The sequence below is a fragment of the Balearica regulorum genome, chromosome 3, assembly GCF_011004875.1.
Source record: "Balearica regulorum gibbericeps isolate bBalReg1 chromosome 3, bBalReg1.pri, whole genome shotgun sequence".
Lineage (NCBI taxonomy): Eukaryota > Metazoa > Chordata > Aves > Gruiformes > Gruidae > Balearica > Balearica regulorum.
The window spans coordinates 63,684,969-63,707,684 of NC_046186.1; the positions used below are offsets into that span (position 1 = coordinate 63,684,969).

The 22,716-nt window shown below is 41.1% G+C and overlaps 1 protein-coding gene across 7 annotated transcripts in view; it reads right to left on the minus strand.

The window, feature by feature from the left end:
* The window catches only part of AHI1 (Abelson helper integration site 1), a 101,088-nt gene extending 91,720 nt beyond the window's left edge, over positions 1-9,368 (minus strand). For 5 of the 7 annotated variants that reach the window (XM_075748168.1, XM_075748165.1, XM_075748166.1 and 2 more), the window contains exons 1-3: positions 9,206-9,363; positions 3,377-3,444; positions 2,207-2,325 (exon numbers count right to left, since the gene is read on the minus strand). In XM_075748168.1, the coding sequence (XP_075604283.1) occupies positions 2,207-2,325; positions 3,377-3,386 (129 nt within the window). In that variant the 5' untranslated portion in view covers positions 3,387-3,444; positions 9,206-9,363. Of the gene's footprint in view, positions 1-2,206; positions 2,326-3,376; positions 3,445-4,222; positions 4,677-9,205 lie in introns of those variants that run through there. The other 2 variants (XM_075748163.1, XM_075748164.1) reach the window with 2 other exon arrangements.
* Positions 9,369-22,716: the final 13,348 nt, after the last annotated feature.

Consider the following 22,716-nt stretch of genomic DNA (forward strand, 5'->3'; position numbering starts at 1 on the left):
TTAACATCACCGCAACCTCCTGCAGCTCCAGAACTCAGGTTTCAAGGAAACAATGAACTATGATGGAAGAGGTTTTATTCACCTAAGAAAGCCTAGGTTCAGTAAAGACAAAAGAAAGAAGTAGACTGGAACACTTCCAGTGGAAATATGCTCTCAACCATGACCTGTTTCTGATCAAAAAACCTGGGAGACCATTTATGGCAAGCGTGTGACACAAACACAACCATCACTGATAAATTTCACATTATTTCAAGTTATGTGAAACTATACAGTTAAATTACATAAACTGAAGAAAACTGGAACAAAACCAGCCAACCTCCTCCATCTACATCCTTTTCCCCTCCCACACACTTTTATTTCTTACAAAGACATGATTGGTTATTTGCTGAAGCTCTTACAGAAATTTCTACTTGAATGCAACCAGTGCAGAAAATACCAATCTGAGCTCTTGCAACTTTGCCACACTTTAAGGAAATATTAAAAATGGTCCGTATCAGGTTTCAATGCACGTTCTCCTCAAGTTCTTAGTTTTTTTAGTGCTTTGATTGGTAAAAATCTATGGCTTCAACAAAACCATTACGTTAGGCTTCCACGTGGATCCTAAAAACACTTTTTAATTTGTGTATATACCACTAACTTTTGATTCAGTTCACTGTGATTTTAAGTGTTTCTAGGTAACTCCAAAACACTAGTGTTTTACATCAGAGACTTCTGGAATGGAAACAAATTTTAAAAACAAATTAAGCTTAAAATATTTATGACTAGTTGCATATGAACATACAATCATGTGCTTAAAAATACTTATAAAGTACAGATTTAAAAACTCATGTTTCATCAAAAAAGTAAACGTAACCAAGGAAGAATCGTATTTACACATATGCCAGCAAAAAAAGGAAAAAACCCACGCTTAACTCTTCTATGCTCTATTTTAGATATCACATTGATTCTTTGTATAGACTATTGACTAGATACCATATACTTCAAGGAATGTAAAATAAAAAAAAAATCCACACAAATATCAACTTCAAATTGTCAATCTAAAGACAAAATTATGTTTCAGCATAACTAAGTTTAATACAACTATTCCAAATATACTTATATATAATAAATACATGTAACATTCTGATATTATATAAGATATGTCTTTGTCTTAAGCGAGTATTAAAGAATGAACATTCACTTCCAGCATCTGGTATGGATAGAATTCTAAGAAAAAAGACTGAAAGTATGAAACCTAATAGGAGGAAAATAAAAAACCAGAACATTTGTCTTTTAAGCAAATTGCTTTCTTTTGAAATTCCAAACATTGTAAGTCAATAATCAGTATATATAGGATTCATATTAAACATTTATTCTTCTGTTCAGGAAAAAAGCTACAATATGACCCGTAAATTAGAGGAATCTCCAAGGCTCTCTTAATGAGATATGCCACAAACAAAAATGTCATCTAACCATAAGGTCAGGGTGATAGAATCATTCCTCAGCTGCAAGTCACAAGCTAAGGCCAAAATCTTTAAAACAAATCTTTGTATGTGTGTACTGCCTAAGTAGACCTGTAAACACAGGACCACTCAGACATAAAGCTGAGCACAGCATATGCAGAAATACGCTCATTACTGAGATCAAATCGAAAAAAAAAAAGGTTTCACATGTTGCTTAATATTGTTTGTAAATTCTTGTAATTTTTAGAAAATGGACTAAAGTTAATATTTTTATAAATGTTAATAAATAACATTTATAAATGTTAATGTTTATAAATGCTCCTCAGTTATCGATTCACAAATACATAACACAGATGTATCTATATTACATTTGTACTCTCAAAATTAAATACTTTTACAGCTATAAATCTACTAGTCAAACACTCAAACTCCCACTAAAGTCAATACTGAATTTGAAAATCTTAAAACTTTTCTGGAAAAATATGAATGGAAAAACATGACTGGCAGGTTTTAAATGGGTGCATGCTCGCATGTGCCACTTTCTTTTTACCAGTATTATATTCTATATAATTTTGGCATACCTCCAAATTACAAGGACGCATTACTGGTACACAAAACAAAAAATAAAAGCCACACACATGCAGAAATATACTTTATACTTTATTTTTTTAAAATGCTTACATGTCCTTTCTAGAATATATTTTCCTGATTTTTTTTCCATTAAGAAAGGCAACCGAACAAAGTTTGCATGTGTTCAAACTCACCACAATATTCTCCTGAGAGTGAAACTTCTTCTTTGATTTCTTTGTGTCTGTTAGGCCAGCATGACGTCTGAAGATCTCCTCAAAGCGGACTTTGGTTTTTGCCTTTGCCTCACTTTCAACTGCAAAAAGAAATCTAGTACAATTCACTAGCTCAATAATCACCATTGCTAAAAAAAATGCATAATCATGCTTTAAAAATTGCAAAGGACAAGAATTATTTTATCAGGGAAAGTTTACCAAGAATTATTTCCACTGACACCGTAAACCACACAAGGATAACTCAGCAACACTGTAAAAACACACCAGACTATCACTGTTGCTGAATTCAGCACCATCTACTCTGCTTTCTGAAGAAAGCACATTTTGAAGAGCACACCCATCAGGATCAGCACAAAACCTGCGCTAGCCAAAGCGGAGGACAGATTATTGCCCTTGCTGTTTATGAACAGTAGCACACTAATAATGGAGGTGATACGCTGTCCCCAGGAGAAGCAGCAGCTCTGGGTTCTTATGGAGTCTGGAACCCAGAGGAGCACCACCTTGAGACAGATCTCTAAGAGACAGGAGCATGCACAGATCCAAAATCAGCTGGAGCTAAGAATCCCTGCCTTTCTGTGAAACATTATACTGCTACCAGCAGCATTTCAACCCTTGAAGAAGGAGGTGGTTTAGCCCCCCCCCGAGGTAATGCTTAATTTGTAGCTAAGTAATTAAAAATGCGATCTGGCACACCACTGAAAAAGGCTGCTGAATCCTCCACTATGGCATATTTACGATTCTATAGATATTAGAAAGAAATTCTTTACTGTTAGAGTGGTGAGGCACTGGAATAGGTTGCCCAGAGAGGTTGTGGAGGCCCCATCCCTGGCAGTGTTCAAGGCCAGGTTGGATGAGGCTTTGGGCAACGTGGTCTAGTGGAGGGTGTCCCTGCCCGTGGCAGCAGGGGGGTTGAAACTAGATGATCTTTGAGGTCCCTCCCAACCCTAACCATTCTATGATTCTACCATTGTAATTACTTTTGTTTTTTTTAATTTTAAATTTAGGGGGTCTTAAAAAAAAAAAGCAACACTTTGAAAATCAGTTATAAACACTAAAAATTTATAGACAGAAGTAACTGTTATCATTTTACTATAAAATATCTGTTGGAAACCAAACACAAAGTATTCTTACCTGCTGGCATTTTCAGTCCTCAGAAGTGGCTCAACACACCAACTGCTTCTTCCTCAGAAGTCACCATTCTATTTAAAGTAATTAACAACTTTCATTCACATAACTGGTCCAGAGACTTGAAGGTAACAATTGAATGCATGCTAGTAAATATCAAGGATGAGTACAAGTCTTTTAAGGAAATATTTATTTCTAGACTATTTGTCTAAATTATTAGAAGTTCTCTGCCATCCAAGCTCAGGATTCTCAGCATCCATCTGATACTTGTTATTTGAGAGTAAATGAAAACCAACACTACAGCAGTTTAATACATTTCTGGGCAATAGCCAAATACTGCAGTACTGTAGCTCTCCAGTCTTCCAAAAAACCCTACAGTTTATTTAAATAATAATATCTCATGAAGACATTTATATTGAAACCTTTCTAATCAGGTTCCTATCCTGATGGCATCATCAAGGAAGTCACATTGTAGCCAGCTGATAGCTTTCAATGCAAAGAGTAGTACCTGCCAGCAAATCTAACATTATTACAAATCTCTAAATATTTATGTTTACATAAAACATTAGTATTTTATGCAAAGCAGACAAGCAATTACATGAAACTCATTTCTCTAAACAACAAATGTTAGGCCCTCCTGGTTGCAGATAAAAGCCTACAAATATAATCCAAACAAAGCTTGAGGGCAAATAAAAATATTACACAGCTTTATCTTTTCATCAAGAAAATTCAGAATGTTTTACAAAAAACTTGAATACAAAAGCTGTTTTGTAAACAGTGGAACTAATGAAACCTAGCTTTCTATGAATGTGTTATGTTCCCCTTAGCCTTCCATGCAATGAACTATCGTACCTATCTCCATAATCGCCCATCAGGCAACAGCTCCAAGTTCTCCCAAGGTAATGCCTCCTGTTAGACACTACTAACTCACAGTCACTGGACACCCAGACTACATCTATCCTAATAAATTACGACATAGCATTAAATACTGCCAGACTATATGGTCACATTGTCCCTGGCACCATTTTAGTCCAAGCCACCTAACACTCACCCAAGCAATTCCTGGGTACAGTTTACGAGTTAGTATGGATTATTATTAATAGACAATATGCATATGTCGTCGCTCTGATTTGGGGCTAACAGAGTTTAATAGCATTAAAGTGGGCTAAACACACCTCAAGACTAAAAATCACTGCTGGGCACACACATCAGTATAGGCAAGAGCTGAGGCTACACTTAACATCCCCAAGCATCTGCACTACTGTACCCTCAGATCCCTCTCATATCTCTCTCAGTGTTGCTTACCTCTTCCCTGTCCCCCACAGGTTACATACTTTCACATTGGTTACTTAGAGTAGTTTGGTCCACTGGCTAGCCAAACTTAAGAAAAAAAACCCAAAACCCCCCAAAATCCCAAAAACAAGCAAAGTGTTAGCATTGGTTTTGGATTATAGAAGTGCTGATTAGTCAGTTGCCATGTGTCACTAGTTTATTTCACATAGTAAGCTGTGTTGGGTTTGCGTGGCAAGGTTTTGGTGGCGGGGGGGCTACAGGGGTGGCTTCTGTGAGAAGCTGCTAGAAGCTTCCCCTGTGTCTGATAGAGCCAATGCCAGCCAGCTCCAAGACGGACCCACCGCTGGCCAAGGCCGAGCCAATCAGCGCCTCTGTGATAACATATTGAAGAAAGAGAAAAACAGTGAGAGAGCTTTTGCAGCCAGAGAGAGGAGTGAGAAGATGTAAGAAACTCTGCAGACACCAAGGTCAGTGCAGAAGGAGGGGGAGGAGGTGCTCCAGGCACCGGAGCAAGATTCCCCTGCAGCCTGTGATGAAGACCATGGTGAAGCAGGCTGTCCCCCTGCAGCCCATGGAGGAAGGATGAGGGGGTGTAACGATTCCACCTGCAGCCCGTGGAGGACCCCATGCCGGAGCAGGTGGAGACACCTGAAGGAGGCTGTGACCCCGTGGGAAGCCCACGCTGGAGCAAGCTCCTGGCAGGACCTGTGGATCCGTGGAGAGAGGAGCCCAGGCCAGAGCAGGTTTGCTGGCAGGACTTGTGACCCCATGGCGGACCCACGCTGGAGCAGTCTGCTCCTGAAGGTCTGCACCTCGTGGAAGAGACCCACGCTGGGGCAGTTTGTGAAGGGCTGTAGCCCGTGGGAGAGACTCATGTTGGAGAAGTTCATGAAGGACTGTTTCCTGTGAGAGGGACCCCACACTGGAGCAGGGCAACGATGAGAGGAGTCCTCCCCCTGAGGATGAAGAAGCGGCAGAAACACCGCGTGATGAACTGACCATAACCCCCACTCCCCGTCCCCCTGTGCCGCTGGGGGGGGGGCGGAGGTTGAAGCCGGGAGTGAAGTTGAGCCCGGGAAGATGGGAGGGGTGGGGGGAGGTGTTTTAAGATTTGATTTCATTTCTCACTCCTCTACTCTGTTTTGCTTAGTAATAAATTAGATGAATTCCCTCTCTAAGTTCGGTCTGTTTTGCTCGTGATGATGATTAGTGAGTGATCTCTCCCTGTCCTTATCTCGACCCATAAGTTTTTTTTTCGTTGCACCTTTTCTCCCCTGTCTAATGAAGGAGGGGAGTGATAGAGCAGCTCTGGTGGGCACCTGGCCCCCAGCCAGGGTCAACCCACCACATAAGCAAAGCATTATACTAAGTATCCAACAATTTAAGGATGTTTGAAATGAGCAAGGATGATGAGAAGGGAGTTCATATAAAAAAAAAAAATGCTTTGTCCTGTAATGTGCTTCATCATGTCACTCACGAGGCAGCAATATTTTCACTAACTATGTTTTGACTCCTAAAGCAAAGCTTTACTGTCACAACTAAAATGATAACAGTTAAAAATAACACTTCTTACAAGAAATGAAAACAGAAAATATTATTGAAAAATAAACCTGCTTTTGCAATGTATACTTAGTTATACCAAAAGACCATTTTAAAAGTACTACAGTCATTAAGTGCTGCTGTTCAAGTAGTTCATTCACAATTGGCTAGAAAACACTTATAAAATACAGCAGATTCTATCACTTTAATCCTTCACTGAAGATTGCAGGAACATGTAAAAGTCTCTTATGATTAGTTGAGTGATTCTAACCATCCCTCGGAAAAACTAATTACAAACAATAAATGAAATGCTGAAATGCTCTTAAATTTAAAAAAAAATGCTCAAAAATTTAAAACAAAAAGTATGAGAGACAATACAGAACACAACAGCAAAATACCTGTTCCAAGTATGGAAATAAATTTAAGGTCAAAGGTTAAATAAATCACACCACAAAAAACTACAGGTAAATTAATTTTGCTTATAAAGGAACAAACAGCTTTCCAAAGGCTAGATTCACTTCATATCTACCAGCACTCTCTGTAAAATGCATAGTCTTGCCAAATTCACCGGTGAGTGCATCACTTTCCATTTACCTCTATTTATTCAGTAAAAGTCTGTATCTCTTAATTTTATTGCCACAGGAGGAAAGTCCTCTAATGATAGTGTTATTATTTTATAGACATTTCCAATTTAGAATTACATCACCTTCAACATGGTGCATTAAAGCAACTATTAGACTTGTGTAAATATAGATCATTAATCAACAAAAGTTTACTCAATGTAATCTCACCTTAAAATAGGAAAGATTTAATCGTATATCAAAGTTCAGCAACCCCAGTGTCCCAATCTGAATAAACTCAGTTATCATTAAGATTAATCTTGTAAGATGCATTTTTGCCCAATCAGATTTGCACTCTTCCATGTTAGTTAATATAAGGCAATCCAGGAATGACAAAAATACATATTTGGAACAGTGGCACATTCCAGCCATCAGGAATAACCAGGAAAACAAAATCACAAAGCCCAAACTTCCAAGAATTACTATATATTTTCCCGAAAATTATCTAATTTGCTCTTAATAGTCCATCTGTATTTATAAATGTGATTCTACATTAAATTCTTGCTCTTTTCACAATATTTTACAATACTCACTGAGTTGCTATATTCTGCATCCATAATACAGGTATTCTCAATGCAAAACATGCCGCAAAGCCCACTATTCACAAAAACCCACTTTTACTGATCACTTAAAAAAAAAAAAATCAAACCCGTGCTATAATGGAGCAGAATACACAGAATCTGTACTACACAATGGGAAGTGACAAATTTCCTACCTAATTAGGACCATTTAGGAAACTGAGTTGACAAAATACAATTGCACACTTCAGGACTTTCATGAACTAAATCCCTTGTTTTTCTTTTATCACAAAAAGTGAATGCAATCTTCAGTGGCTGAAAACAAGCAGAACATCAGGCCTTGTTTACTGTTCATCTTTTAGATGAGATCAGTTATCATAGTGGGAAATCTTGGGTTTTACTAGAGGGGTTCTAATTCAGCTATCTGTAGGTACTACTTCGATATCTGAAGAAGCTTTAACTCAGAATTATACAGCAAAACAACACTGAGTCGAATCAGTTCCTCTCCACTAATGATAACTGTGACATCAAAAACCAATCTGGTTTTATTCATAAAAATTCAGTATTTAAGTCCAGAAAACTGACAGACAGCTTTATTATTACCATGTAAATACCTAGGTACTTGCATATCAGATAAACACTACTAGAAGTGCAGTAGCTTTCTACCACATTAGATGGGCCTGTGAAAACTTTCTGGTCATGCTAATTTAAAGGATGTTTAAAAAAGCTGGTGCTAACCATCAGAGTTTTCTAATACTAACATATAGAGTAACTGCTGCTTTTTTCCTAGTGGATTTGGCACCTTTTGTTGGTCAGAAGGTTGAAAACAGTCTGTCCGCCCTGATGGCTAAACTTCAGTTTTCTGTAAGGAAATACAGATGACTTTCATTGTTTACTACATTTTAAGTCTCTGCCTTATCTTAGATCATAATTATGAAAATGGGTTCTCATCAAGAGACCACCCTAAATATTTTAATTTTCAAAGTGGCATTTTGCTTTGCATAGAGGAATAGCGGTAAATAACAAAGGCACATTCCCAGTACACGCCACAACCGGGCTAACCGATGGGGTTAACTGCATTTAATGTACAGACGCACATTCCTCGTGCGAGGTAGGCATCACCGCTTTGGGACTTAACGTGTGAGGTACAGAGAAACACCGTGTCTTCACGTGCTGCGGGGCAGAAACTGACCATGTAATCTCAGCTACACAGCTCGTACCGAGGCGGGGGGGTGGGGAGGAACTAATCAAGGGATTACGGCTTCACGCGGCATCGCTTCATGCCGCCACGCTGCGCCGAGCCCCGAAGACGACAGACACGCTGGCCTCCCTCGGCCGCCTGTTCCGCTTGCCCGTACCGGAGCCCCCGGCGTTAGCCTGAGTAGCCACGCGAGGGGCGAGGCCCAACTCCTCCTGTTTCCCGGAGCGCGGCGAGGCCGCCCGCGCATCCCCGGTCCCTAGGCAAGGCAGGGCAGGCTGCCAGCCGCCCCCCGGACCCGCCACCGGCCGGTCCCCGGGCGCCTAATGCCGCCCGCGCGCGCCAACGGCCGCGCCACAGCGCGCTCCGTAACGGCTGCCAAGCCCCCGGCTGAGCCCCCCGCCCCGGGCGGGAGGGAAGGGGCCGGCGGCGGGAGAGGGGAGGGCCGGTACGCGGGAAGAGGGAGCCCGGGGAGGGAACAGCGGCGGGGAGGCGTGCCCCAGCCTACCCGCCTCTGGAACCGCGCACTAGGACGAGCGGCGGCAGCGCCCGGCGGGACCCCGGCCGCACGCGACCTCCCCGCCCGCGGCGCAGGCCCTGCCTAACGACCGCGGCCCCGCTCCCCCCCACGCCCGCCGCGCCTCCGCAGCGCGACGGCATCACTCACGTCAGCTCCGTCCGCTTCCGTGGCAGCGCCGCGGCGAGCCGGTAGCTGTGGCTGCCCTGCCTCCCCCCGCCAGTGGTCTCCCCGTGCTCCCCCTCCCCCCCCGCAGCTCCGCGCAGGTGGTTTTGCCGAAAACAATCGCGGCTGCCAAGGAAACAGCGTACGTGGCGCATGCGCGCAGGAGAGCGGGGTGAGGAGAGGGCGGAACGAAGAACCCGCAAGGCCTGCGTTTCACGCCGGGACGCTTTAGACAGAGCGCCCGCGTGTATTTTCCCGCTGGAAAGTCGCGGCGGCAGTGATGCGCATGCGTGATACGGCCCAGCGGCGTGAGGGACCGCGCCTGCGCAATAGGGGCAGTCTCGTGGGGACGAGGAAGGCGTGCGGGAGCGGCGGCTGCCGCTCGTCCTTGTGCGCATGCGCGGCCCCGGCGAGGCTCGGGCTGGCGGGACGGCCGGCGGCTCTGTCTAGCCTTGGCGCCCTGAGGCGGCGGGAGCGGGGCTGGGCCCGGGCCTGGCGGTGAAAGGAGGGAAGCCGGCTGTGAGCCTCCCGGGCTGCCTGCGCGGGCGCTCCTGCCGCGCGTCTGCCGGCCTGGTGGCGCCGATTCCTGGCCATGCCGCCCTTCCTTCGCGGCGGCCTGTCAGGGGGGCCCGGAGGCGCAGCAGTACTGCCCGCCGCCAGGCCCGCCGCAGGTGTCTGGCGGAGCTGGGGGCGGGGGGGACGGACGTGATCCAGGAAGAAGCTCCCCGGAGTAACCGTCCCCGCAGAAGGGGTTTGCTGGGCGGGTTGTGCCCGCCTTCTCCCGCTCTCCTTAGGTGACTGCACGCGGGAAACGGGAGAGGCCTACTGATAGAAAAGTGATGCGTGTTGCAAAGGTGGTGTTAGACCCGGGCAACGTGTTTTACAAAAGAGAAAAATCTCAGTAGCTCAGCAATACCTCCTCCCGTGTTCCAGGTCTGTTATAGTGTTGCTTTTTTCTCAGGGATGATAAGCTGATTACAAAAAACTTAGGACATTGGAATTCAGTAAAAAAGAGGGACTCTGAAAAGCTTTAGAAACGGGAGCCCTTCAGGGATACTCTATCATCCATTTAAAAAATAATCAAAAGTACAGAATAGCTCTTGAGTTCAGTAACAAAGTTGCTTGCAGAAGAATAAAGTCTCTGGGTAATGGCCTCAGTTGGAGTCAGGAAGGTGTCTGTCAAATGTTTGCAATGAACAGCAGCAACAAATGGCAGCATGAATGGATGTCCAGAAGCTGTGCAGATGCTGCAGAAACCTGTTTTCTGATTTGGTAGCTAATTTAAGCAGTGGTTTTTTTTCTCTAGGAATAATTCCTCATCATTACTGTGATGGAAGAACTATTCGTTTGTTCTGTGTAAAAATTAATAAAAATCACGTATCAAAGTTCTTTTGAACAGATGAAGACAATGCAGGTTTTGGATGAACGTGGATGTATCTTTTCAGAAGCGAAGTTGGGTAAAATTAGCCTTCAGCTGACCGTGTGCTATTTGTACAACCTAACCTACAGGTGAGTTAGTGCTTGCGATACTGTGATCGTGCCATTCACGTTCCCAAGCATAGTGTCCCTCAAGTTCTGTCAAGAGGTACACTGGCTGCCAGAAGAATACACGTTCTGAAACCTTGTTTTCTTGTTTATCAAGCATTAGTGACAGATGCTATTATCTCTTTCTGGTACTTACTTGTCCTCTGCTTTCTCAAATGCTTACATGCACTCAACTGACAGGGATATTTCTTTTTTCGTAAGGCAGGTATCCTGCATTGCTTTGGCATAGCACAATTAAACAAAAAAAGATAGCTCTGCAGCATTTCTTTTGCTGCTTTCTGTCCTTAATACATCTGCGTTCTTGCGTATATCTGGCCTTGGTAGTACCCAAAACTCAATTAAATAATAGCCTAGAGCAACCTGTTCTCACTTCGAAGTTGGCCTTGCATTGAACAGATAACCGGAAATCCACATGTCCCTTACTAAGTTGTATGATTATGACATTATTTGTTATGTTTATAATTAACATAATTATATGACAGTTCTAGTGCTAGCTTTTGCAGTAGCCAATACACTTAAAATGGTCTCAGGGCTAGTCATAAGTGACACGCTAGTCAAAGGCCACCTTTATTTTAGTGGTGTGGTCCCAGCAAGTTACAGCGAAGAGTTGAAGCTTTATCCAAATTTTCAGTATAGGTAGGATAACTATAATGGATTCTGATCTAATCATTAATAGGGACATTATTCCTAATTATAGCACACTCTATGTCTGTAGCCTAGCAGGAGTCAGAAAAAAATCCCACATCTATTTGTACACTGTAACTCTAATCCAGATTAAAGCCCGAGCCCCAACTTTCAATGCAGAGAAAATAACAGAATGGTTCCCCAAGAGAATACTGGTTAATGATTATTGTGATATGTTATCTCTGTTTGACTGGCCTTATGTTACCTCTGCGAGTTGTTTAGCATGCAACCTCTTCAATACCTTCCTTTGTAAATGTGGTGTATCTACCATACAATAGAATCACTTGCTTACAGATGAGGGAATAGGATTAGACAGGTTTTTCAAGAGTAAGGGTTGAAGAGGCAATCCTGTATCCTTGGAGGCTAGTGCAGATAACAACTGAGGCAAGGGGAATTTGAGGCAGGATTTTTAGAAGCTGAGAGTTGCTTGGTTTCGTTTGTGTTGTGGTTAGCATATGTTTGAGATGGAAGGGACTGTAAAGTTAATGGTATTGCTGGACCCTGTATTCCAGTAATTTAGGAAGAAAGCTTTCTGGGGCAGGCTTATAGCTGCTTAAATGGGAGATGGAGTTCCCTTCACTGTAGTGAAGCTTTTAGGTTATGATTAAAGTTCTTACAATAGTTGAGACAGCAGGAACTGTAGAATATATTGCTGGATATGGCAAACCAATAGGCTTGTGGAAAGGGAGGCAGGTTGAAATGAAAACTGATTAATCTTTTATGGTACATTCTGAAGAGTGCTGCCAGTCTTGAAATTATGCTTCCTGTGAGGATTAGGATTGGGGTTAAATGAGAATCTTTCATGGCTCACAGAACTAAGATGGGGGTTGGTGCCCCCTGTGTAAAATCCCAGGGTATGTAGGGTTGTAATTCTTAGCAGGGTAAGCGTTGGTTCTATTGTCAGATAGCTTTTCTGAGAGCAACACTGAAGAAAGATCTTACTTTTCAAATCTGTTCAAAGGTAAGATCATGTAAGTCCCCCAGGGCTTGGATGAAAGCTGAACCTGGCAGAGTGAGTGGCATATGGCAGCTGGGAGGCTCAGTCATGGTTAATTCAAACTCATTCCTTTTTAATCATTGACATAGAAAGCAGGTTTGATATTCTCTGAAGATTTGATATGTCAGCAGCAGTAATGGGCTCCAAGGCCGCCTAAATAAACCTGGCACTAGACATCAACAAGTTTTCCTATTACTAGTACAAACTTCTGTCAAGATTCTAGGAATACTTGTTTCATGAGAACGTCTTACAGAGTTATGTGGCCATTACACCCATGAAAGACGCAAGGTATTTTTGCAGTCGTGAGTTCTATAAGCAAGTAGTGGTCAGGCCCATTTTCCATGTCGGAGGAGAACTCCATCTCACCTCTTCACCTCACTTGTTTAGTTGGATTTTTTGAGGGAAGAGGCAGAAGGAAAACACTGCAGCTCTCAGTCATAAAGAATAGATTCTGTGATAAAACCAAGAATATAAATCTACGTTAAATTTGGTACCTTCGGCCTGGCATAGTTAAAAATCACTATTCTGGAGTTAAGAATATTCCAGATACAAAGCTACTGTAAGCCAAAGTTTGACATGCTGATCTAAAGATTTTTGCCCCTCCGTGTTTCTTCCTATGAGGTCCTATGTCTTACAGTTCTTCCTATGTACTTTGCATAGTGCATAACATGATCTGCTGATATTAAGCAGTGCTTAAGGTTACTAATCACTCTTTCACTACAGCTAAAAATGTTGCAATATGTATTCCAACATCAATGTCACAAATGTTCCATTTCCTGGCAGTGATTTTTTTAAAAAATATACTTTGCTCATTATTGCAAAGGCAATGGAAGTCAGGAGCAGCATCTGAGAAATCCGGCCTGGGAACTTTGACAGCTCCAAAAATAGTGAGATGAGTTTTGTTTGTACTTTGATGGCCTGTGGAACAGACCAAAGAAAAGAAAGCATATTCTAAACACAACACAACCTGCCCAAAAGCATACACAAGTTTGCAAATCTTGTTCTGCTGGAAGGAGAAAAAAAAGTCTTTTGAAAAAGAACAGTTATATGCATGCATGGAGTTTTTCAGTGGATTGAAAAGCATGTGCTAACTGTGTACACCTGATTTTTCAGTGCAGGGGCTTGTACATAGGCGGCTTCCCATTACTTATCTTATATTTGCTGTGTGTGGGAAGTAGAAAGGGACATGCACAATGATGACATATTGTAGTGTGCAGGTTGTAGTTACCACATGTATTCTGAAAATCTCGCAGGAATTCCAGAATGATGAAGAATGGATCAAGGTTCACGTCAGAGCCTAATATTCAACAGAAGGGTAAAATCTATCACATGCAGGGAACAATCTGTAGGTGTCACTTGAGTGTACAAAATAGAAACAGGATTTGGGGTTGGGCAGCTCAGTTGTAGAGATGCAGTGATACTCTAGCAGAAGTTAATTGTTGAACTCATCAGTGGGCTATTTTCTCTTGATAGTCAAATATAATTCAGTTTCTGTCGTGCAAATGATCTGTTTGACATAAATTGAAGCTTGAGTAATGTATGGGGAACTCATAGGAGAATTATATTGATAAGAAAAAGAGACATCACAAAAGTGACTTTAAAGGCAATTACCAACTTCTTTAATAAACTTAGAGACCAGTTGTGCAAGATGCTCTGCATCCTAGGATTGTATATCTCATGCCAAATTTCTAATGCTTTGGAAGCAAGTCATAAGGTCTATTTTGGAAAGCTGGTGTTCCCTATATGTGCAGATATTGGCAGTATAAATGTCGGTAAATGCTTATCTGGCAGTGTACGTTTGTGGCCTTTTCTCAGAGAGCTTCAGCTCTTTGAGATGAAAAGATTTCCATGTTAGTTCAGTTCTTGACTCACCCACTATTCCTAAAGTTAGTGCTTTTAGTTCAGAGGGACACATATGCATGTAATGTACTCAGTCTCTTCTCAGAAGAGAGCTTTTGCATGTGTTTAAGAATGTCCTGGATCCTCATTGACTTTGTTGAGCCATAGTTGTTGTCTTGAATTGACGGTTTTCTTGAGTAGAGAAACAATTATTGCCATGGGATTTTTTTCTTCTGTTTACCTTATTGTGGGTGACAGTTTTCTGAAAGCTAAAATTCTGTAATGAAGAAGATTTATTTAACGGTTTACTACAGCTTTTACTTTTAGGCCAAGAGCAAAAAATTCTTGTATTAAAATTCAGCAAAACATCTAAAGAAATATACTTTTTTCCTATTTGAACATGTTTCTAGCATAGGACTTTGAAATGTTCTGAGAAACTCAAGCCTTAGTTGTATTAATGCAGAGACTTGAGCAAGGCTAGATCTATGAAGTAGCACAATCCTAGGGTCTAGTATTAATAGGAAATGTAAGATTCCTAAATTTTTAATGAATATTTTTCATTTTACATGGGCTGACGTTAATAGAGAATCACATCAACACTCCCTCATCTCTCCGATTATGTACCAGTATGTTCAACATGCTAGATTATCTATTTATAACAATGTGATAATTTTTTATAACATGAGAAAAAGAATAAGATAAACTCATTTTGTTTAACTGCCAGAAAAATATGTTTCAGAAGCCATAGGTTCAAATTGTCTTTCCAGACAATGAGGTTGTGAGCCCTCTAAGCAAAATTTTGATTGCAATTTCAGTAGGGGTTTTTTTTTTCAGCAACATTTCCTGAGGTATAGCTAAAACCCTGCTGATGTTTTCATGTCTTCAGAACAAGAGTGCTCTCATGTCTTTTTGAAAGCAAGTTATCATCAGGAAAATTGTATTATGTTGACAGAAAGCTGCAGGTACCTTGCCACAGGATGGCAGTGTAACAGCATATGTTATTAAGTCTAAGTTTTCTGAAGTATTCTGGAAACATTGCATATTGGAGCTAGAAATTGCTTGCAACTAAGTGCAGCTTTATTGTTTTTTAATTTTTCAAAATACCGTTGTTTACCTTGTACGGTTAGTACATCTCTGGATTCATTTTTATTAAATTGTTTTCCTTTTCTGCTGTTTATTAGCTATACAATATGCTTTAAGTAGCTTTTCTTTCTTTTAAAGGATTTTATTTTTTTAGCAGGTCAGCTCAGAGATTTTAGTTTATTGTCCTGTGGCAGGTTTTCATAACTCTATTTTCAAAGCTTTCAAGCCTTTCTTTTTTTTTTTAAATCATTATTGTTTACCTTACTGGGATATTTTATCCTTCAGTATTTTATTAAGGCTCATCTTTTTCCATGCTTCCAGTGGTTTCTTGAGTAAGAATCACTCTTCTTGTCAGCAAAAAAATTGCAATTTTTTAACTTGGGAAATATTTTAATAGTTCCATTGCAAATATGCTGTTGTGCATCCTTGTTATTTGTTTCTAATCAATCTGTGGAGTCTTGCTAGAGCTTCACTGAAGTTATCCGAGAGGTAAACAAAACAATGTGAATTTGTTTGCCTTCATGGCAATTTTGCAAGCCATATTTATCAAAAGCATTACTGTTTTCTGCACTTTATATCAAAGCCACTAAATTTTTTCACCATTTTGTGATTAGCAAAGGGATAACGAAACTTTGGACTTGTACTGAAGTGCAAGAGTCTGCCTTTCTAGCTGGACTCTAGGTGATCCAGTTGACTGTGTTGCACTTGGCCAATGCATGTGAAGGAGCTGGTTTTTGTAGAGAGCAGCTTGGGCTTGAGCATGTCTAAGTAGCGGTCAAAAGTGAGATATCTTGCAGTGACTTTTAAAATTTACTCAAACTCCAGGAAAGATGGGATAAGTTTTGACAGGGTTTCCCTTTGTGGTGAAACAGTCTGGGACCAAATAACATGAGAAGTCTCAGCTTAGTTTTGAACTGAACTTCTGCATTCAACCTAACATGCAGTTTATTTTTACAGTCATGGGCATTGACTTATTAGGCAATTCTGCCTTTATTAGGGTGATGTGCTGGTGCTGTGGCAGATTTTGGTATCTGCCCAGCAAAAATAAAAACTTCAGCTTTAATTTGTCTTACTTAAATGCACCTTCTGTCAAAGTTACATGTGAGGTTTATAAAGATGCTTTAGAAGTCAGTGTAAGTTGACATTTCAGATTCATTGCTGAGTAAAATGAACTCAGAATGAAACTTAGTGATGAAAATGACTAATTAAATGTCCAAATAGTTTGATGATTGAGAGCAAAACAAACAGAACACATTATTTTTTCATAAAATGTTCCTCCTTAAGTAATGTGCAAAGCAAGAACACAAATTACTTGTAAAGATACTTGTAGTTTAAAAAAAATCCTGCCGTTCAGATACTCAACAGAGACAAGATCTAAGTCTCTGTTCTCCCATTTCTGCCTGTTCTGTCGAGCAAGAAACCAGGAATTGACTGAAGATACTTTCATACCTGTTCAATTTTCAGTGTTGGCTAGCTCTACTGCCACCTTCTCTCCAGATCTCTAGAGATCTTTAAGAATCCTTTCTTGGCAGGTTTTTTTAATATATTTTTACCCTGTCACAATGCATAATGAGTATCTGTTTTAACCATTGTTTCTATGTACATTTTATCAATTCTAAATTTTCTAACTCCTACTTACATGCCTGTCTTGATTCTGTTACCTCCTGAGTACAGACTTGACTTCATTTAGAAAGAAGTTACTGGCAAACAGTTTCACTTTTACCAGTTTCTGATTTCAGTATGCAGTTATATACTGTCACCGAAATCCGGGAATAAACCTCGTAACACCAATGTAGTGTTAAAAGGCAGGCATTCTTTATTGCAGCGCTGGATGCACGGGGGATAGCTCCACCCAACGTGCATGCCAGGTGATCACCAACACACAGGTTATGTAGGATCAAAACATACATATTCATCATTTTTCCCGAGAAAAGGTGATTCTATGATAATCATTTCTAGGATTCATTTCCATATTCTCCTCCCCATCACGCATGCTCAGTGATTTGAGTCGGTGGTCCTCAGGGGTCTCTGGTGGTCGTCAGTGGTCTTGCACCTGTGTCCGCTGGATGACCCCCTTCGTGCAGGCATGCGCAGTACCCTTGTTGTGCAGGTACATCTGCACCTGTCCTTACTTTATAAGATTGATATTCCCGGGCCTATTGTCCGGTTGGGTAGGGACTGTACAAAAAAACATAGCAGCATTGTATCTTGACACGGTCATCTTGCCACTTGCCATGGTTAGTTAGCTTCATTACCTATTACTTTGGTTACAATCTACGGCCCCCTATCCTACGGTTACAATACTTGGTTCTTAAGTTTTGTTTCTGAGATCAGAAATCTAGGAATTGTCCTTGATCCTCTCTCTTTTCCTTCTACACTCTGGTTTTCTCTCAGGCTTTCTCTGTCTGCTCTTGGAATGCAGTCAGAATTTGTACTTAATATGATATTGCCTTCTTTTTCTGTGTTTGTATCATTTTTTTCTTGCCTGATACAGCTTCTTTTTAGGGTCTTTCTATATCTTCTCTCTGTTAAGCTAGGTAATCTAAAGGCAGCTACTCTTTCTTGTTGCTGCAAGAGAATAGAGCTAAATCTTTTGCTTCAGGACATAGAACTTAATACCCATGTGTTTTACTACTGGTTTCCTGTCACTGCAAAAAAGCCTTGTAAAACAAGGACATAGCAACCTGACCATATCAGGGACAATGATACCAGATGCATGTACATAAATCAGTCAGATGGAAAACCTGTTTTGCTTAATGCCAAAGTATTGGAAAATAACAGTATCAATGTTACTGATTTACTCCTGAAATACTAGATACTTTTACTACTCTCATCTCTTTGGTATTTTGATGGGCAAGGTTTCTTGCTAGGTGTTCTTATGATTTTGCAAACTTTTTCTTGCCTATGGTCATTATATTTTAGCAGTCTTTTCCTGAGATCATATGTAGTCATACCTGTCAGATACAGTAATTTTCCATCATTCTCCACTTCAGCATTATACCTCTTGGTTCAGTTAGTCTATTTTTACATGTCTCTGGTCACTTGATCATTTCTCTGATTCTGTCCTACAGATCCTTGCAGGATTAAAATTTTTTTTATTACCCCAACTCTCTGAAGCTTTCTTATACTGCTTATTGTATCACCTTCTCTTGTCTAAATGGTTGGTTTTCTATGTCTACACTGCAGCCCACTTCTTCTCTGTGTTATTGGATAAAGCTGGAGAACACTTGAATCCTCACTCCTATATAACATATGTAAATCCAGTTACTAGTGAATGAATATGAACTTACTTTCTCACTATGCTTTTCAGTGTACTTTGCATTACTGTGTAATTTTGATGTTTCATAGCTCTCACCTTTTGTTTGCACTGCACACACTTAAATTCTTCTATGACCCAATAGAACCTGCCTATCTCAGGCTAGCTCATTGAATTAATTCTACTTATCCCTTTTAGTAGTCACAGCAACTGATACTAATCAAATGAGCTGTGCAGGGAAAAGTCTATTTTACGTACTTGCCCTAGAATCATAGAATACAGGACTCTCAGGTGACTTGCAGTGTATTTGTCCTTTTTAAGGCAAGGTAAACTATACTCATATCATTGCAGACTTCTTAAAAATCTTCCAGAGCTGGAGTTTCCACAGCCTCTTCACCCACTGTGCCCTGATGTGTTGTTACCCTTGCTCTTAGAAAGGTCATAGAACCATAGAACAACCCATGTTTGAAAAGACCTCAAAAGATCATTTGGTCCAACTTTTCAGCTGAAAGGGAGCCTAGTTAAGTTTGTCTAGCACCCTGCCCAGTCCTGTCTTGAAAACCTCCAGGGATGGGGAATCTACCATATCCCTGGGGAGGTTGTTCCAGTGATTGATTGTTTTCACAATTTCTTTCATGTATTGAGATGAAACCTCTCACAGTGCAACTCGTACCTGTTGCCCCTTGTCTTCTCCATGTGGCTCCTTGTGAAGAGAGAGCCTCTGTCCTCTTTGTAGCCACCCTTCAAGTACTGGAATACTGTGATGAGGTCCCCCCGAGCCTTCTTTTCTCCAGGGAGAACAGGCCTAACTCCTCCAGTCTTTCCTCATGGGGCAGGTTCTCCTGCCCTTTGATCATCTTTGTGGCCCTTCTTTGGAGCCTCTCCAGGCTGTCCGTGTCTTTCTTGAATTGTGGGGACCAGAACTGTACACAATACTGCAGGTGCGACCTGACAAGCGCTGAGTAGAGCGGGACAGTCACATGTCTATCTCCGCTAATAATGCCCCTTTTGCTGCTATTTAGGCCTATTACTCTTGTTCCTTCCAAAGAGAGTAGCTTATTGCCTTCCTCTTTGCATCAGTCAAACATTCTTCAGAATTTGAGCAGTTATTTGTTCCCCTCAGTCTTTCCTCCAGCTTGAACAATCTCAGTGCTTTCAGTCTTTCCTCATAGATGGTGTATTAGAGAACTTCAGCCATGCCTGTTGCTCTTTGTTAGACTCTGGAACTGGTCCAAATCTATTTTAAAACGTGCTTGAATTAAACACAGTATTGCAGGTAAGGCCTCAGTGTTGAAAAAGGTAAAATAACAGCTTTACCAGTCTTCTGGATGGTAGTCCTGCATGCTTTTTCCCTAAGACCATCGATATGGTTGACTCACATACAGCTTGTGAACCCTATAGTTTCAGATCCTGTTCAGGAGACCTGCCAGCTAAGCATTCCCCAGCCTGTATGCATGCTATCGCTCTGCGTGTAAGTCTTGCACATGCCCTTACTGAATTGCAGTCTCCTTTTTCAGATTTATTTCCTGTTTGTCAAGATCACTTTGAATTATGGCCCTCCTGTCCAAAACGCTTGCAGTTCTTCACAGACTGATGTAACTGACAGTTTAAAAACCTTCCTCTTTATTATACAACCCAGTCCAATAACTAGTGCATCAAATAGTATCAGACCCAGGGCAGACTCCTGCAAGTGTCACATTGATATGGCCTTCTTTATTGATAGCAAATTAATGATAGCTATTTCTAAATAAGTTTTTCTCCAGTTTTGTACTATCTATGTGCTTATTTCTGCTAGAGTAGGTAACGTTTGCATAAGCAAGATAGAGATACCTGAGACTGTCAAAAACTCTACAAAAGATGGATATATGGCATCTGTTGTCTCTTCCTTATGCACAAAGCTTGTTACTCTCTCACAGGAAGAAACTATGATCTGACACAATTTATTTTCAACAGAACTATGATGAGTGTTATTCAGTCATGTAGTGGTTTGATTATTCATTCCATGATTTATTTATTTTTTTTCTTTTTTTGAGAGGAACTGCTGCTAAATTGATTGTTAGGTAATTTCCAAGAAATACTTGTAATCTTTCCCCTGCCCTTTTACATTTGCCCTTGCCCAGCCTTGGAAGTTCCTAGAGATGGTCCAAAGAAGGATCATAAAAACAGAACTGCAGAAGAGTTACGATGTAGGACTAATTGTGTTCATTAGAAAGAAAGCTGAGGTGACATAATTGCCTGTGCCGAGGTACTTTCAAGGCTGAGGTGGTTACTAGGCTCATACTAATCCTTACCTTTGGAACTGGGAAGGAGTTTTTTCCTCTGGCTTAGGTTGACAAGACCTTTTGATTCCTTCAGCAGTTACTGATATAGTTTGCCTGCTGATACCATTCATCTTGGCTTAGCCAGCATCTGTCACTACTGAGAGCCAAACTCTTGTCTTTGCTTGGGACAGACGGCTTAATCTTCTGAGAATGGCAACATTTTACTGAAGTCTTTAAGATTTATGTACAGGTACCTGGATAAAATCTAATGGTCTCTTACCTCCATAGGTTGATTAGATGATTTAACGGTCCTTTCAGCTCTTAAATATCATGAAATTTAAGAGTAATCTATCAAAGAAAAATTCTTCGCATTTTCTGTTTTGTTTTGTTTTCTGGCACTAACAAGTATGCTCCTTTTGATTATTTTACTCCAGGTTTATATTAATGTGCAATTCTTTGTTTGGTGGGAGAAGTCCATATTTCACAGAATAAAAGCAACCACTTCATTGCAGCCTCTGATAGGAAGCCACATTGGCAGGTGATGGTTGTGGGTTGCTGATTTGGAATTTTTTTTCATACACTTCAGCAACACAAGATCCCTGTTAGAAGCAAATAATAATTTAGATCGATTTCTGTTGGTTCAAGTCAACTGAGAGACTTTCTTGCTTGTTTTACAAAATTAGTCTTTTATGTGTTCACTTCTTAAAAAGCATCAATTTTTACATATAGCTGAATCACAATTATAGACTTGATTGTAATATTAAACTCAGAAAATAGTGTTTCAGACAAAAAAAGTCTGAATGCTGTGATATTTTCAAGGTAGCTGAGTACTATTCTCATTTTTACTATGCGATAGACAGTCTGGTAAGAATTGCTGGAAAATGAAGTCCAAAGGCATACTTCGCCTTCTTGTAACCACTGCACTGCAACTACACAAAGCCCTGTTTGTAGAGTAAGAGAGTTAGCCTCATCTCTTTTAGAGGTATCCTGAAAAGGAAAATTTGTCACATCACTTACATAAAAATAGAAAAATGTATTGAATTTTGTATCTTCCTCGTGAATTTTAGCTGTCAACCCTAAATAACTGAAGATAAGGCACTTCAATTTCACAGTCCTCTTTGCACTTTAAGGAAAATGATCAGTGCATACTCAAAATATCACCATGTTTTTCAGCCATAGAGGACTAAATTGTCCCTCAGTATATGCCATTGTTCCGGCGACCCACACGTGCTGTGGAATGTAATCATCTCTCAAGTGGTTTGCAGCTGACAGCATTTGCTTACTTCCGACTTAAGTTTCTCTTTCTGATTAAAAAAAAAAAAAAAGTCAGAACTTTTCTTTTTGAATCCATCTTTTTGCCATCCAGAGGGACCTTGGCAGGCTGGAGAGGTGGGCCCGTGCGAACTGCATGAAGTTCAACAAGGCCAAGTGCAAGGTCCTGCACGTGGGTCGGCACAATCCCAAGCACGACTACAGGCTGAGTGAGGAATGGATTGAAAGCAGCCCTGAGGAGAAGGACTTGGGGGTGTTGATTGATGAGAAGCTCAATGTGAGCCGGCAGTGTGCGCTTGCAGCCCAGAAAGCCAACCATGTCCTGGGCTGCATCCAAAGAGGTGTGACCAGCAGGTCGAGGGAGGTGATCCTGCCCCTCTACTCCGCTCCTGTGAGACCCCACCTGGAGTACTGCGTCCAGCTCTGGGGGCCCCAGTACAGGAGAGACATGGAGCTGTTGGAGAGAGTCCAGAGGAGGCCACGAAGCTGATCAGAGGGCTGGAGCACTTCTCCTGTGAGGACAGGCTGAGAGAGGAGTTGGGATTGTTCAGCCTGGAGA